The sequence below is a fragment of the Ptychodera flava genome, chromosome 12 (genome assembly GCF_041260155.1).
Source record: "Ptychodera flava strain L36383 chromosome 12, AS_Pfla_20210202, whole genome shotgun sequence".
Classification (NCBI taxonomy): Eukaryota; Metazoa; Hemichordata; class Enteropneusta; family Ptychoderidae; genus Ptychodera; species Ptychodera flava.
The window spans coordinates 42306835-42320552 of NC_091939.1; the positions used below are offsets into that span (position 1 = coordinate 42306835).

Here is a 13718-nt window from a genome sequence, read left to right on the forward strand (position 1 = left end):
TCTCACAGCTATATGTTTTCCCATACAATCTGCATTAATCATATTTCCCTGTCCTCCATCGTGGTATACACTGTCATTTCCATCTGTAGGGTGATGTTACACATTTACGAGCAAAGATTGCGGACAATGTCATGCGTGGTCTCGTGTTAAGGTATCAGTACTGAAGTTTTTGTATTTTGCAGCTATTTCATTTATCAGGAGGATTGCTTCATAGAATTTGTAACTTTAGATTGTTGTGAGCTCATTACTTCTTAGCTACCTGTATTTCCACCTTTCTGCCTAACATAGGTCTTGCTTTTAGTGTTGCTGTTTATCTAACTCAGTTTGATATAAAGTGTGATTATTAAAAATGTCCGTTTTCATGGCCGCCGTTGTAACATAACCTCCTGGTAGATGTACATGTGTGTATGTCTCTAGAAATAAGGCCTCTGTGAATATGGCAATGTTACTGAAGAAGTGTAAATTTCTCAGAGTATGCAAAAATGTCCTTTTGAAACGTGACTTTCACATAAAGTTTTGCTTTGAAATCTGAAACAAATACCAATTCTTTAACTATCATTAAGTTGATTTATACAGGACATATAAGGTTTAATGTCACATAAAATGGCCATGACAATGTACCAAAAGAAGCTGCAAAATTTATGGAATTTATAGTGGACTAGAAGAATTTAGGAATTCTTTGTTAATGAACCTTAAGACCCGGCATATCTTAATGTTGTATAATTCAATACTTATTCACGTACAACTGTACCATTACAAGATTCTGACAAATTATGTTTCAAATGTTCAATCACCTTGACCTTTTGCAAGTGCAAATGACAGAACTACATTAACAGTACATGTATTGATAAATTTGCTGCTTCTTTGACCTCTAACCTTTGTAATCCCATCGCAACATGATGGTGTAACCCTATTAATTTTTCATAGTGGGAGTTTGACGAATGTCTTGGCAAGTTGGGAGTGAAAATGGTGTATGGTGTGTGATGCATTTCCTAACTCTTTGACAGTTTTAATATCAATATTATTTCAAAACACATTCCCAAAATTATCCACATTGTCCTTAAAATCATAAATAGTGCAGAAATTCATTAGACCTGTCAGTAGCATTTGACACTGACCGCTACATAATCTGATGATTAACATCATCTTCCTTGTTGGATCAGTCAATAGGAATAGTGTATATGCAACTGTTCCGTGTTTAAGTTTTAGCAATATATACAGACATTTCATCAAGTTATATTTTCATTGTATTTTTCATTGACGATATAATAATGCCTTTGATCTAAAAAATTTGGAATCTCTGTGTACATCTAACAAAACGTCGTTGGTCATTTTCCAATTTATTTGCCCACATAAACATGTATGTGAATGTTTACAAATTTTGATCAACAACTGATGCAATTTTTTTTGGTTAAATAACACCAGCTATGGCTGTATCAATACTCTTTGACTGCAACTATGTCAGTCCTTGCCATTATATCACAAAATAGCAACAGTGAAAAAGTGTTTTTACATTCATAGATATCTTGTCCTGTTTTCAGACACAAAAAGTTAAAACTAGAAATATACCAACTGATTTCTGTAATTTGACATTTGTTAATAGGAATGAAAATGCCAGTGTCAACTACAGCACTGATTTCATCTATCATCTGTATAGTGAAGAAGGAAAGGGTATCTTTACAGCAAGGAAGAATGTCTTAGGCCACATGCAACAGGTAAAGTATTTCCATCAGCTTGTGTTAGTGGTTTTTCTTGCATGGCAGATTGTTATAATGGTTTTCATGGAGAAATGATATGCTTGGCAAACATATCCCCATGGTAACAGTTTCCTAAAACTGTTATCCATGGTAATAGTTACTCAGTGAAGAAAACCCTATCAATTCATATCTGCTGATATTACATCAGAGAGATGTGTTTTTCTGTTCTGATGATTGTATCATACTCACTTTGATTCTCCTAAATACAAGGTAGAAGCCAATTATTACAGGCAAACTACAACTAGTCAAAGTGTCAATATATTTTCCCTGACATTGTCCATATTGAAATAAATATATGGTCAAAATTGTGTTTCAAGTTTAAAACTACAGTGTCTTTGATAGGTTTTACTTCACTTGGTTTTCTATGTGATAACTATTGTGCACATTATGTCAAGTGATCCTTAATGTTTTCTGTTTTTTAATCAGTGTACGACAATACACACTGACCTTGAATGTCATGGTTTAAATATTATTGATTATTGACAATATCAAAATGAAAAGGTGTAAAGACGTAATGTGTCATTTATTTTTTGAATTACCAAAGTCAAGTCAGTCAGTTGTCAGTAGTGCATTACCATACTTTGAGTCTTGCATTGTCTGAGATAATGATTATACTGTAGACATTCACATTGGTACACTAAATGCTAAGAACCAGTCATTCCAAACTGTTACTTTACAACAGTGAATTTCAAATACTGCAGCTAATACATGAAGGTGCTAGACAACAAATATTAATGAATTAGCATAAAGAATGAAAGAAGCCAGTATGTGAATTCAAATCACAAAAAACAATCTGCAAAAAGTTATCATTTCAAGTTAAAGTAAGATTTCTTCTCACCTAGGTGTACTTATTAGTATTAATGACCATTTACTATCTACAGCATAGCACTAGCACTGCCAATAAAAACTGAGCTACATTCCATACAGTTACATGTTGTAGATGTAAGTTTGCTCCACAACAGTGAATGGAAGTCATTGCATTTTCCAATGTGTGTGTCTACAGGAATCACTAATTCCGATAAAATGCAAATTTAACGTTTTAAACTAACATGCACCAGGGCATGATTTGAAGTCAAGATTTCACTGACAATGCTAACAGTAGTGCTGTAGCCTAATACCTAGGATCTGTTTTACCACTCATAGCATGTTTATCAGTTTGTTTTATTGTTGTGGAAGATAAATATTCTTATGGCCCCTAATCACACATATCCTTTTTCTCTGTTTTATGTTTGTTATGTTACTGAATTTACTTTCATGCTCTTTTCACAATTCAAAATATCCTTAATGCACATAATGATGTGAAATGTTCATGTCACTTTGTGCCTTTTTCTTATTTCTTTTCTGTGGCGTACATCATAAACCCATGGACATTCACTCCTGTCCACTTTCTCCATTCTCATACAAATATATACTGACTCTTTCTGTCTTCATACCATCCTCCCCTTAAATCCATTTGTTCATTCTTGCGTTTTCTCAATTCATGTTAATGTGTGATGTTATCAGGGTGGGTCGCCCACTCCATTTGATCGTAACATGGGAACCAAATTAGCAGCCAAAGCAGTACACTATCTTCTAGATCAAATTGAACGCAATAAGCGAGATGATGGTAAGTACAAATGTACCAAGTATTTTATGGTTTTGAGTACAGTGTCTGGATGATGGGGGTCAGTTTGCAAGGTTTGATCTTTGTATGTGGTTTTCCATGTCTAAATTTATACACAGGGAGTTGTGCTGTTATCTTGTGATATTTTTGAATTCAGTGAATGCAAACAAGAAACAGTTGTATTAAAATGCCTGTATCTGTTATTTGTGTATCCATGCCAGTACAAGTACATTGTACATGAAAGTTGATTCAAAAATGATCATATTCACATCAGAGTGTCAAGACTGACATGTCTTACCATGGATTATGTCATATGAAAATGTTTTTAAATACCAGTAAAAGGACATGGCTCATGGACATGGACTTGTACCTATATACGGATCAAAACCAGTATTGTGAACTGAAACTCATTATCAACATTGATTCTAGAAGAAAACTTACATGTACTGTAAGAAAGTGTTCACTTCACAACTATCTCCTTGATGTAAGGATATTCATTAATAGTAGTTAGATGAGAAAAATCATTATTTTATGACATTGAACATGATGGTACGGTAATCATGTTTCGTCAAAATGTTTACCAATGTATCAAAAGGCCTCTCCTTTCTCACTGCCATTGTAACAAATTCATCATTTAGATGACCATAACTAAAAAATACATTTTAAGAATCAAAATTGATCTCGGAGGTTTACTGACACTTAAACTTTCAAAGATTCTACTTTTTATTGCTTCACTAGAATTTAGACTTCTCAAGGTTGTTTGAAATTAATGTGAGGAGAAACATGGAACACAATATCAGAGTATCGCCATTGAGCAGGTAGTTGTGTTGTTGAGTGTTTTCATACAGGTCAAAAGTTGACATGTGGCATCTCTGCTATGAGGTAGCAAATAGCACACCTCTAGCATGGAGAATACTTGGTAAATTGACTCACAAAATCTAACCGAAGTAATTCTGGTCTTAGGGTGGTGCCCCTTCACCCTTTGATAGATGCTATGGAACACGAATTGCAGGCCGATCTGTTTACTGGCTAATCGAACAAATAGAGAAATATAAGCAAGCAGATGGTATGTATTGTGAAAACACATGCATGTGTGTATTGACCTTGACTCATTGGGAAGGCATAACAATCACACATTAGTATCCATGCTGTAAAACCATTGCTTGGCTTGCGTAAGTTACAAATTGAAATCCACCTTGGTGCTTATATTCTCATCTTGGTAAACCTAATCACCCCCATAAAATCCCTGTGCAAGTACAGTGTTCCTGTGATTGCCTTTGGTGAGAACAACTGTACTACTGGGATCCAGGGTGAACAGGTTAGAGGGGTAACAATCTAATGAGTTACATTGGTCTTCTAATATGGGTATTTGCTTAGGTGGCTAGTTTCACATTGTATGCACTTGCTTGGCTTGGAAAGTCTGCAGGGTTTATATTCTCTAGTATATATGACAAAACAGGTATCTTTATGTTCGGAAAAATTGCAGTTTCTTCAATATTCTATAAACTACAGAATATGTAAATGGCTTATGATTATAATCATCTCTGTTTGCTGAAATGACTCAATAAGTGAGTGACAAATATATATATAATATGTATGTGTATGTCATTGAAAAGCCTGACAACTACAGGATGTGTTGATCGGTATTCAGAATTATCTCTGTCACTTAATTTTACATCATATTTAATTATTCTAACTTAAACCTTGAAGTACATAAGCAGACTTCTATACGCAGGTTAAAGTATATTAACACACTGTAAATTTAAATCAAAAACTTGACCGTAAGTCCACAACAAGATAGTACGCTACTCAGGATGTAGTCTTGCCTGAATTCAAGAAAAATTTGTAAATTTGAAGTACACACAGATTGTTCCAAATCACTCAGATTTCATGATATTGATGTTCTGCTCTGACCAACTACACTGCTTCTTGCACAGACTAACCTTCTGATGAATTTTACCTGATATTTATTGAGATCTGTTTGCCTTTAACACAACAAGCCACTGAAAGTGTGATGTACATTCCAGAATCCCCAGCCAATTTTATAATACAAAGCAATTTTTTGTTCACAAAGTATAACAGTAACGTCTCATCTACTGCCAGACCACACTTAGTCCTCTTTTTTCAATCTGTCAGTGGCAAATATGAAGATAGCAAAACAGTATTCTCCCTGCAGTGTCCAGTGATGCAACCGATTGTCATTCTCTAGTTTCTTGAAAATTTACCGGAATCATGTCATCCAAAATTATTCCTTGCAAGTATGTTTGCTGAGATTCTTTCCTGGACTGAAAGAGCTGTTGCTCGAGGGCGTTCTTTACATTCCCCCATAGACAGCGCCCATAAGTGATGGATCTTTCAGTCTATTCTTTCCCCTGCTCGTCAAATAATCATAACAAAAATTGTGCATTTAAAAGGTATCAGATATGTCATCGAATTCAAAATATATGATATCACAGTGTTAATTGCAATACAATTTTTTATCAAATGACTGTTTTTATATGACATGAAACTTGATAATCATGCAGCGCCATGTGTCCTTTCAAGATTCCATACCTTATTGTTGGACTATAATGATCAGCTGGGCACATTGTTTGCTAAGCATTATCCTGTATTGTTGATGAAGAGATTTTTCATTTGTGATTTATCATTGTCACACTCACAGCTACTCACATTCACAGCTAATTTCTAGGCTGTAGAAGGCACCCTGTGATATAAAACATGGTATCATTTACTGACTGCATAATGCTATAAGCTATGAGGAGTAAGTCTAGATAGATTGCAGTGCGGTAGAAATGAGTTAGTGATATCACTCACAGTATAAGCTATAGTTTGCACCTTAGAAGGGTAACATACATAAGTGTAATCATTGGGTGACACAGACCTAATACACAAACATTGATAGTACTGGTAGTTACTGGTCCATTATTTGTAACTTTTAATACATTTTCAATTATTTTTGTTCTATATGTAAATTTAAGAGTTTCTTTTTCTTCTTCAAAATCTTAATGAAATACCTAGTTTCAACTTGTCAACACTTGGCATGTGATGTACTTTCCAATGTTAGTGTTGATAACTGAATTTTAGCCTGAATGGAAATAACTTGCATCTTGTACATAATGTGTTAGGTTGGTGAGGATTATGGTTTTGTTTCATTATACTTGGAGGAGGAGAAGAAGAAAATATAATCATTTTCTTGAACAAAAAAAATGGGGAAAATATTATTGAAAGTTAAAGCTATTGTCCCTTTGATAATATGATACGCATGCCAGTGATGAGTTCATGATGTTTAATTTCTTGGAATTTATACGACCATTCAATGTATCATGTCAGTGATTGTTTCCGTTTATGAAAAATCTGAACGTAAAAGTGTAATGAAAAGAAATTTATATCATTCACAGATTTGGTCGAGAGGAACGCACTAAACTATGTAACTAACAAATGAATTATGGTGCACAGGTAGCAAGCAGTCGCTGGTCTAACTTTACACACAATATCATGAATGGCTTTTTGCTTTTCTATTTACCATCAATCAACATGAACAGATATGAGTTTTGAGTTTATGTAACCAGTTATGTATTCTTAGAAAAGTGAAGATTTATTTATGCATATACTTTGTCAAAACACTGATTTATTACTTGCTTCCAAAATGTTGAACATGGGTAACTCTTGCCTTTCTGTGAATATTTTTTCAAAATTGGATTCCAGACATATTTTTAAGTATCTGTTTGTTTGCCAAAGCAGAATTCTACTTGTAGTGGTGTCCTTTATAATAACCAGTAATACGGAGAAACATGTCCCTTAGGATAATGGTTATTTGTAAAATGGCTCAGCTTGAACCCAATAGTTCTGAGTCTTTACTGTATTGAGGTTTCTTTATTTGAATGTTTAGTGCATTTATCAATAATGTAAGGATATCTGAATAGAACTGCCTATAAAGTTACTTTAAAGTTGGGCCGAAAAATGTTTAAAGATTCAAGACAATTATTAGATGATGATTGACAAAGAAATGTTTCACATCATAAGGATTAAGATGATCTCACATTTCACCTGACTTTCTGCAAATTGTTCAACAGGTACTGTGTACACCAACAACTCAGACACTGCTTGTCTGCTGGGAATGCATAAACGTGTTCTTGCTTTCCGATCTATCAAACAACTCAAGGAGATCACAGATTTTCAGTAAGTGATATCATTAATTCAAATAGTCTAGGGTACCATTTGATGGTCATGTGATGGATTAAATCTGATAATTATCAGTTTCAGCACCATGTGATGATCATGTGATCAAAAGAAATTTAGTATCTTTCGTAAACTTTGCTACAGTCATTTAAAATAAAGCAAAAAACAAGCAACAGTTATCAGTCTACCAACTCTATGCCACGATGAGGCATTTATTGATGGTGCAAGCTTGTCTATCCTATGGTATGGTTGTATTTGGAATTTGCCAATTCTTATTTCAGTGGCAATATTTATTTTGGAAACACTAGTTTGCTGCAGTAATTTACCTAGTTTGCCATAATCCTTTCCGGTGCTCCATGAACTCAACAATGTAGCAAAAAAAGTTTTTAAAAATGCATGTACCTGTATGAGAGACCATTAGCACTATTATCTTAGGTTTGCCATTCACATACACAGGAAAAAAGTTTAGAGAACTTGACATTTCTAGTTCAAATCGCAAGTGAGTGCCTTTACATTTCTGTCAGTCATTGTCATTCATCATAACCAAATTCGTCATTTGAATGGAGAAGTGACGCTTTCAGTGGTGAAGAATCACCATGGACAACCTGCATGATTGAAAATGTCAGATCTCTAGACCAGTAGCTCTTCAATAGATGTTTGTTTCTTTTATCTTCAGATATCGTATCCCCAAGGAGCAGTGGTGGATGAAGATCAGACCATTGTTGCGTATCTTAGCAAAACATGAAAGTACCTATGAAGTGGAAGGTATTGCAGTGAAATCTGTCAGTGATTCAGATACAGATAGCAGCTAAACACAAGACTGGACAAATCATCAGTGACAAAATCTCTATTCCCTCTCTTTCATTACGCTGCTCATTGATTATTAGTCATTGTGTGCTCAGATTATCTGATGTTCTTGATATCTTTCACATAACAATCAACAACGGTTGTGATCTAACAAACTGCTCTTACTTTTGATGTGTACCACAACAAAATTAGTTTTTCACAGATGCCATTTACTAAGCCTCAGTATTTCCTTCAAACTAACTTGTTAGAAATAAGTTAGCTAACTTATGCATAAACTCTCAAAGTTACCATTTTTCGGTATATTTGAAGGCAGTTAAAGCAGTCTATCATACAGCCTGGTATGTAGATTTCACTGCAATCGTTTTGTCTCTGGCTGAAGAATTACAGCTAAAATTTGAAATGAAAACAAGAAATGTAAGTTTCAATATCTTGATTTCTCTGTCCTTGGAACACAATTAAAAAGACAATGTCAATTTGCATACACATAACTTCTATGTTAGAGAGATACACCATTCTAATGACTGATTTGTCCTGTTTAAGAAGAACAGGAATATAGTTTCACTTGAAAGGATGGCAGGAATAAATAAAATAATCCTCAGTAAAATAATGAAATTGCAGTGAAAGTTCTGAAAGTTTGCAGAGGTGTTGTGATGATGGTGATGTGTAGTTTCTTCACATACAAAAGCACTGTAAACAAAAGCCAAATTATTTAAAATGTGAAACAGTGATTGGAATGTTTATGATGTGAGATTAATATTTATATGATCAGAAGTAATTTTATGACTGCTTTTTGTGTTGTAAGCTATTTGTGTAAGTTTGATGACAGTTGAGTTAAAATTTTTTTTAATGCGTTGTGTATGCTGTCTTTTGACATTCAAACAGTACTCTTTGTTTATAGATATCATCAGTTTAGTCAGTCAATAGTATTTGTATCATGTCACCTTGGAAAACAGAAAAGCATTCAGTCCATTTTGAAAGTTACAGTCCATCTGAAATAAGAAAGAAAGCTGAGAGGAGAAATGTTTTGTATGAAGCAGTTTGGTTTACAAGTATTGAACCATAGTTTGCAAATTTTGTAAGAGTTAGCATTCTTTACTCTTATGATTTGAGTGTGCTTTTTGGAATTTGGAAATTTTTCATTTTGAAGATTTTAAACAAGTTTTGCAACTATTCTGTGGCATGTATATCTGATAACATGAAAAGTCTCATCTTTTTATTTTTATCATTTATTTCCCACATCAATATAGCTCATTGAAACCTTACAGTCATGGTGAACTAGACTGTATTCTCATTTCATTTTGTTCCATATAGTAGTGCCATAGATTTGCTCAGTTTTTGATTTATCTACTTTCAATTTGACTCACTAACACTTCACTTGATACCAAGGCCAGGCATGATCAGTATTTTTACAAAATGACATTTGAAAAACGCTTGGGCATTACTTAGCTATGGTAAGATTTACCAGTGATGTGTTGTGACTGTAGTGACCTTATTAGTCCCCACGGACACCGTCCGGGGGGACTTATAGGTTTGGTCATGTCCGTGCGTGCGTGCGTGCGTGCGTGCGTGCGTGCGTGTGTGTGTGCGTGCGTCCGTCCGTTCACACAGATATCTCAGAGATGCAAGAAGCGATTTCATTCAAACTTGGTACAAGGATTACTTCATATGTCATACAGATGCACGTCGATTTGTTTTGGGATACGATCCAATATGGCCGCCAGGCGGCCATTTTATTACGATTTTTTCATGTACAGAGCCATAACTCAGACATGTTTCAACCAATTTTATTCAAAGCTGGTACAAGGACATTGACCAATGTCATAGATATGCACGTCAATTTTCTTTGTGATACGATCCAATATGGCCGCCAGGCGGCCATTTTATTACGATTTTTTCATGTACAGAGCCATAACTCAGACATGTTTCAACTGATTTTATTCAAAGTTGGTACAAAGACATTGACCAATGTCATAGATATGCACGTCAATTTTTTTGTGATACGATCCAATATGGCCGCCAGGCGGCCATTTTATTATGATTTTTTCATGTACAGAGCCACAACTCAGACATGTTTCAACCGATTTTATTCAACATTGCTACAAGGACATGACCAATTTCATAGATATGCACGTCGATTTGTTTTGTGATACAATCCAATATGGCCGCTAGGCGGCCATTTTATTACAATTTTTACATATACAGAGGCATAACTCAGGCATATCTCAACCGATTTTATTCAAAGTTGGTACAAGGACATTGACCAATGTCATAGATATGCACGTCAATTTGTTTTGTGATACGATCCAATATGGCTGCTGTGTGGTCATTTTGTTACGATTTTTTCATATACAGAGGCATAACTCAGGCATATCTCAACTGATTTTATTCAAAGTGGTACAAGGACATTGACCTATGTCATACATATGTACATCGATTTTTTATGTGATACGATCCAATATGGTTGCTAGGCAGCCATTTTATTACGATGTTTTCATGTACAGAGCCATAACTCAGACATATTTCCACCAGTATCATTCAAAGTTGACATTGACCTATTTCATACATATGCTCGTCAATTTGTTTCACGTCATGTAGCAGTAACATGTCAATTATTGAAGTTTCGTAAGTAGGCTGATATGTCAAGAAATATGTACTGCATCAAATTCATGAAACTTTATACAGATGTTAACCGATGTTAAGCTCACATTGCTTTAACATTGAAAAAGACATTTATCAGTGTCATTTTAATTAATTGTAATTGCATAAGTAATGAACTTTCCTAATTAGGGTGATATAGCCACAAATTAATACAACGTCAAATGTGATGAAACTTGATACAGATGTTGATCTCATAGTGTTGTAAATACTGCATCAAACTATATGAAATATGGTACCAGTGATAATCTGTTAAGTGTTAGAATTGTATGCAAAAATGTTTTGCAACATCCTGTTGATTAATTCCTAGTTGACTCATTTTATGAACTTAGGATGGTGGCCTACATTGGTTTTATGTTTTCATCACCATGGAACTCATTCTTGGCCATTGAGCGCCATCTGTATCAAAGTATTTTATCACAGACCTAATTAATAAAGAGGACTCTATCCTCTCTGAGGACATGTAATCAAAGTACCCATTATTAACAAGTGGGGACTGTGTCATCAACGATGACTGTTATTAGTAGAGTTCTTTTGATTGGCTATGATTTATTGATGTTAGAATTTTATGTACCTGTTCATGATTGGCTCAGATATACAATTTTAGTATTGAAAAGACTGCAGGATCTGTGGCAATCCATAGTTTCAGTGAAAAAACCAAAAAGTCATGATATCTCAGTAAATGCTACGAAAGAAATCGTTTTCTCTGGTCTCTATCTAATTGACATTTTCTTATTTTACATCAAAATGCTTCAATTTTGCCGGATTTTTTCAAGTTTATTATCATAGAGAGAGAAATAAATAAACTGAAGATAGTGGCAAAAAATGCTGTCAAATATTTGAATTGGTTTGTCAAGCTGATGACTAGAGCAAGAAACAAGTGTGCTTAAAACCATGGTCCTTCTGACCGTGATAAAACACATCCCTATTCCAGAATAAGATTGCATGCTGTCACTATTGTATAATTCTGTGAACTCACAGCAAAAAGAAATCATTTTGGGAAATACAAACGAAAACACTTACAATTCATAGATGCAGTACAGAATATTTTTATTTTCTATGCTCTTTCACAGAACTGATGTATTGTTTTACTATTAACAGTTTAAATTCAGGAATACATTTCTTGATAACTATTTGCAGTTCTCTTTTTTCCCAGTATTCCCTTGCTAAATCTAGTCTTTTTACGTCGTATTTATCCTGAACTTTTCTACTTGTTAATTTCTCCATTTTTTATAAATTCTCATTATTAGCATACTGCTTGATAATTTGATTATTAATGGTTCAGAATAAAAGTTTTTAGTTTTTAAGTTATTATGTACAAAATGTGTTGGATGGATATACATGCACTAGTTGTCAATTTACATAGCTACATGCGTAATTTTGAAATACTAGCATCTGTAAAAAAGTTACCAGTCGTTATTGATGTCATTGTTACTCAAGCAATTTCATTAAGGAATATATACATTCACAGCCATCAATTAGCAACTCTTTTCTGTGACAATTCATAATGCAGTGCATTTGATAATTGCAATGCAGTGAGAGTGTGTTCATCATAATATTGGTATCCTTTCCAGTGTTGCATCATATTAGATCAATTTTATGTTTATTAGAGATGACACAAGTGTACATGCAATAAAGTAGACTCTGCTGTTCTAGCATGACGTTACTAGTTACTTAAGACTAGTCTGTGTCATTATATTCATCTTAAAATCACAATTATATTCTCTAATAAAGTTTAAACGTTTACAGTTACATCATAGGGCTGATTTATCTCTACAGTGTATGCTATGCACTGATATCCTGAACTTGTAAATTGAGTTGAAATGTACATGTACCATTGGTACAGTGCCGACCCATGTAACTATTCTCATTTTTACTTTAAGGCAAACACAACATCCACACCACTTTGGTTTTCAGTTTGCTTTGGCTTGTCCTTGAACAGGAACATGGAAACAAACAGTTGTGGTTGTTGCATTGTCAAAATCAATAGTGACAAAAAATCAACTCTCTGAAAACGAGTTTTTAACATTCAGTATGCCATTGTGCTAGCTAAGTTTGTTGCCCAGTCAGCGAAATTCATCATGTTTCATACTAGCAATGTTTGATGTGAAACATTATCTCAAATATCTCAAAAACATTGTCAGAGAACGACAATTTTCATGAACCACCACATGCATCTTTAGTTTACTTTTTAGACATTTGATATAAAATACATCAAACAGAAAGAGTACCCATGAAATTATCTTTTACAGTGGTAAATTAGTTACACCATTGATCCATATTTATGTAATTAGGTCCATGCATGACCGGTAAACTGCAATGACTCGACAATATGTCCAACAAAGCTATGTCAAGGTTTTGCTCCTTTTCAAAGCTTTCACCATCCAAAGTGGCAGTATTCATTATTGCTGTCGTGGTAAACTTGAAAAATGTTTGAATTCATGTACTAGGATTGTAAACTCATGTTTTTTGAGTAGCTCATAATTTTATAGAAACAAGGTTTAGGTGGAAATCCATGCATACAGTGTAAAGACAGGAATACTGAGTAGGATGTTGAAATTACGACAATATTGTCTTACTGGCTAAATAAAGAAAAGTCAGCAGTTCTGTTACTTGCTCATGGAAGCTATGCATTAACTTCCATGAGAAAAACAAGACAAGTCATTTTTATGGTCAGCTGGGTAACAATTTCATACCAAATGAATATTCATCACAAC

The 13718-nt window shown here is 34.2% G+C and overlaps 1 protein-coding gene across 7 annotated transcripts in view; it reads left to right on the forward strand.

Annotated features, from left to right (window-relative positions):
* The window catches only part of LOC139145932 (ATP-dependent 6-phosphofructokinase, muscle type-like), a 46694-nt gene extending 34015 nt beyond the window's left edge, over nucleotides 1–12679 (forward strand). For 2 of the 7 annotated variants that reach the window (XM_070717377.1, XM_070717375.1), the window contains exons 18-22: nucleotides 90–151; nucleotides 1604–1715; nucleotides 3261–3363; nucleotides 7434–7539; nucleotides 8216–12679. In XM_070717377.1, the coding sequence (XP_070573478.1) occupies nucleotides 90–151; nucleotides 1604–1715; nucleotides 3261–3363; nucleotides 7434–7539; nucleotides 8216–8351 (519 nt within the window). In that variant the 3' untranslated portion in view covers nucleotides 8352–12679. Of the gene's footprint in view, nucleotides 1–89; nucleotides 152–1603; nucleotides 1716–3260; nucleotides 3364–4323; nucleotides 4427–7433; nucleotides 7540–8215 lie in introns of all 7 variants that reach the window. The other 5 variants (XM_070717381.1, XM_070717376.1, XM_070717382.1 and 2 more) reach the window with 3 other exon arrangements.
* Nucleotides 12680–13718: the final 1039 nt, after the last annotated feature.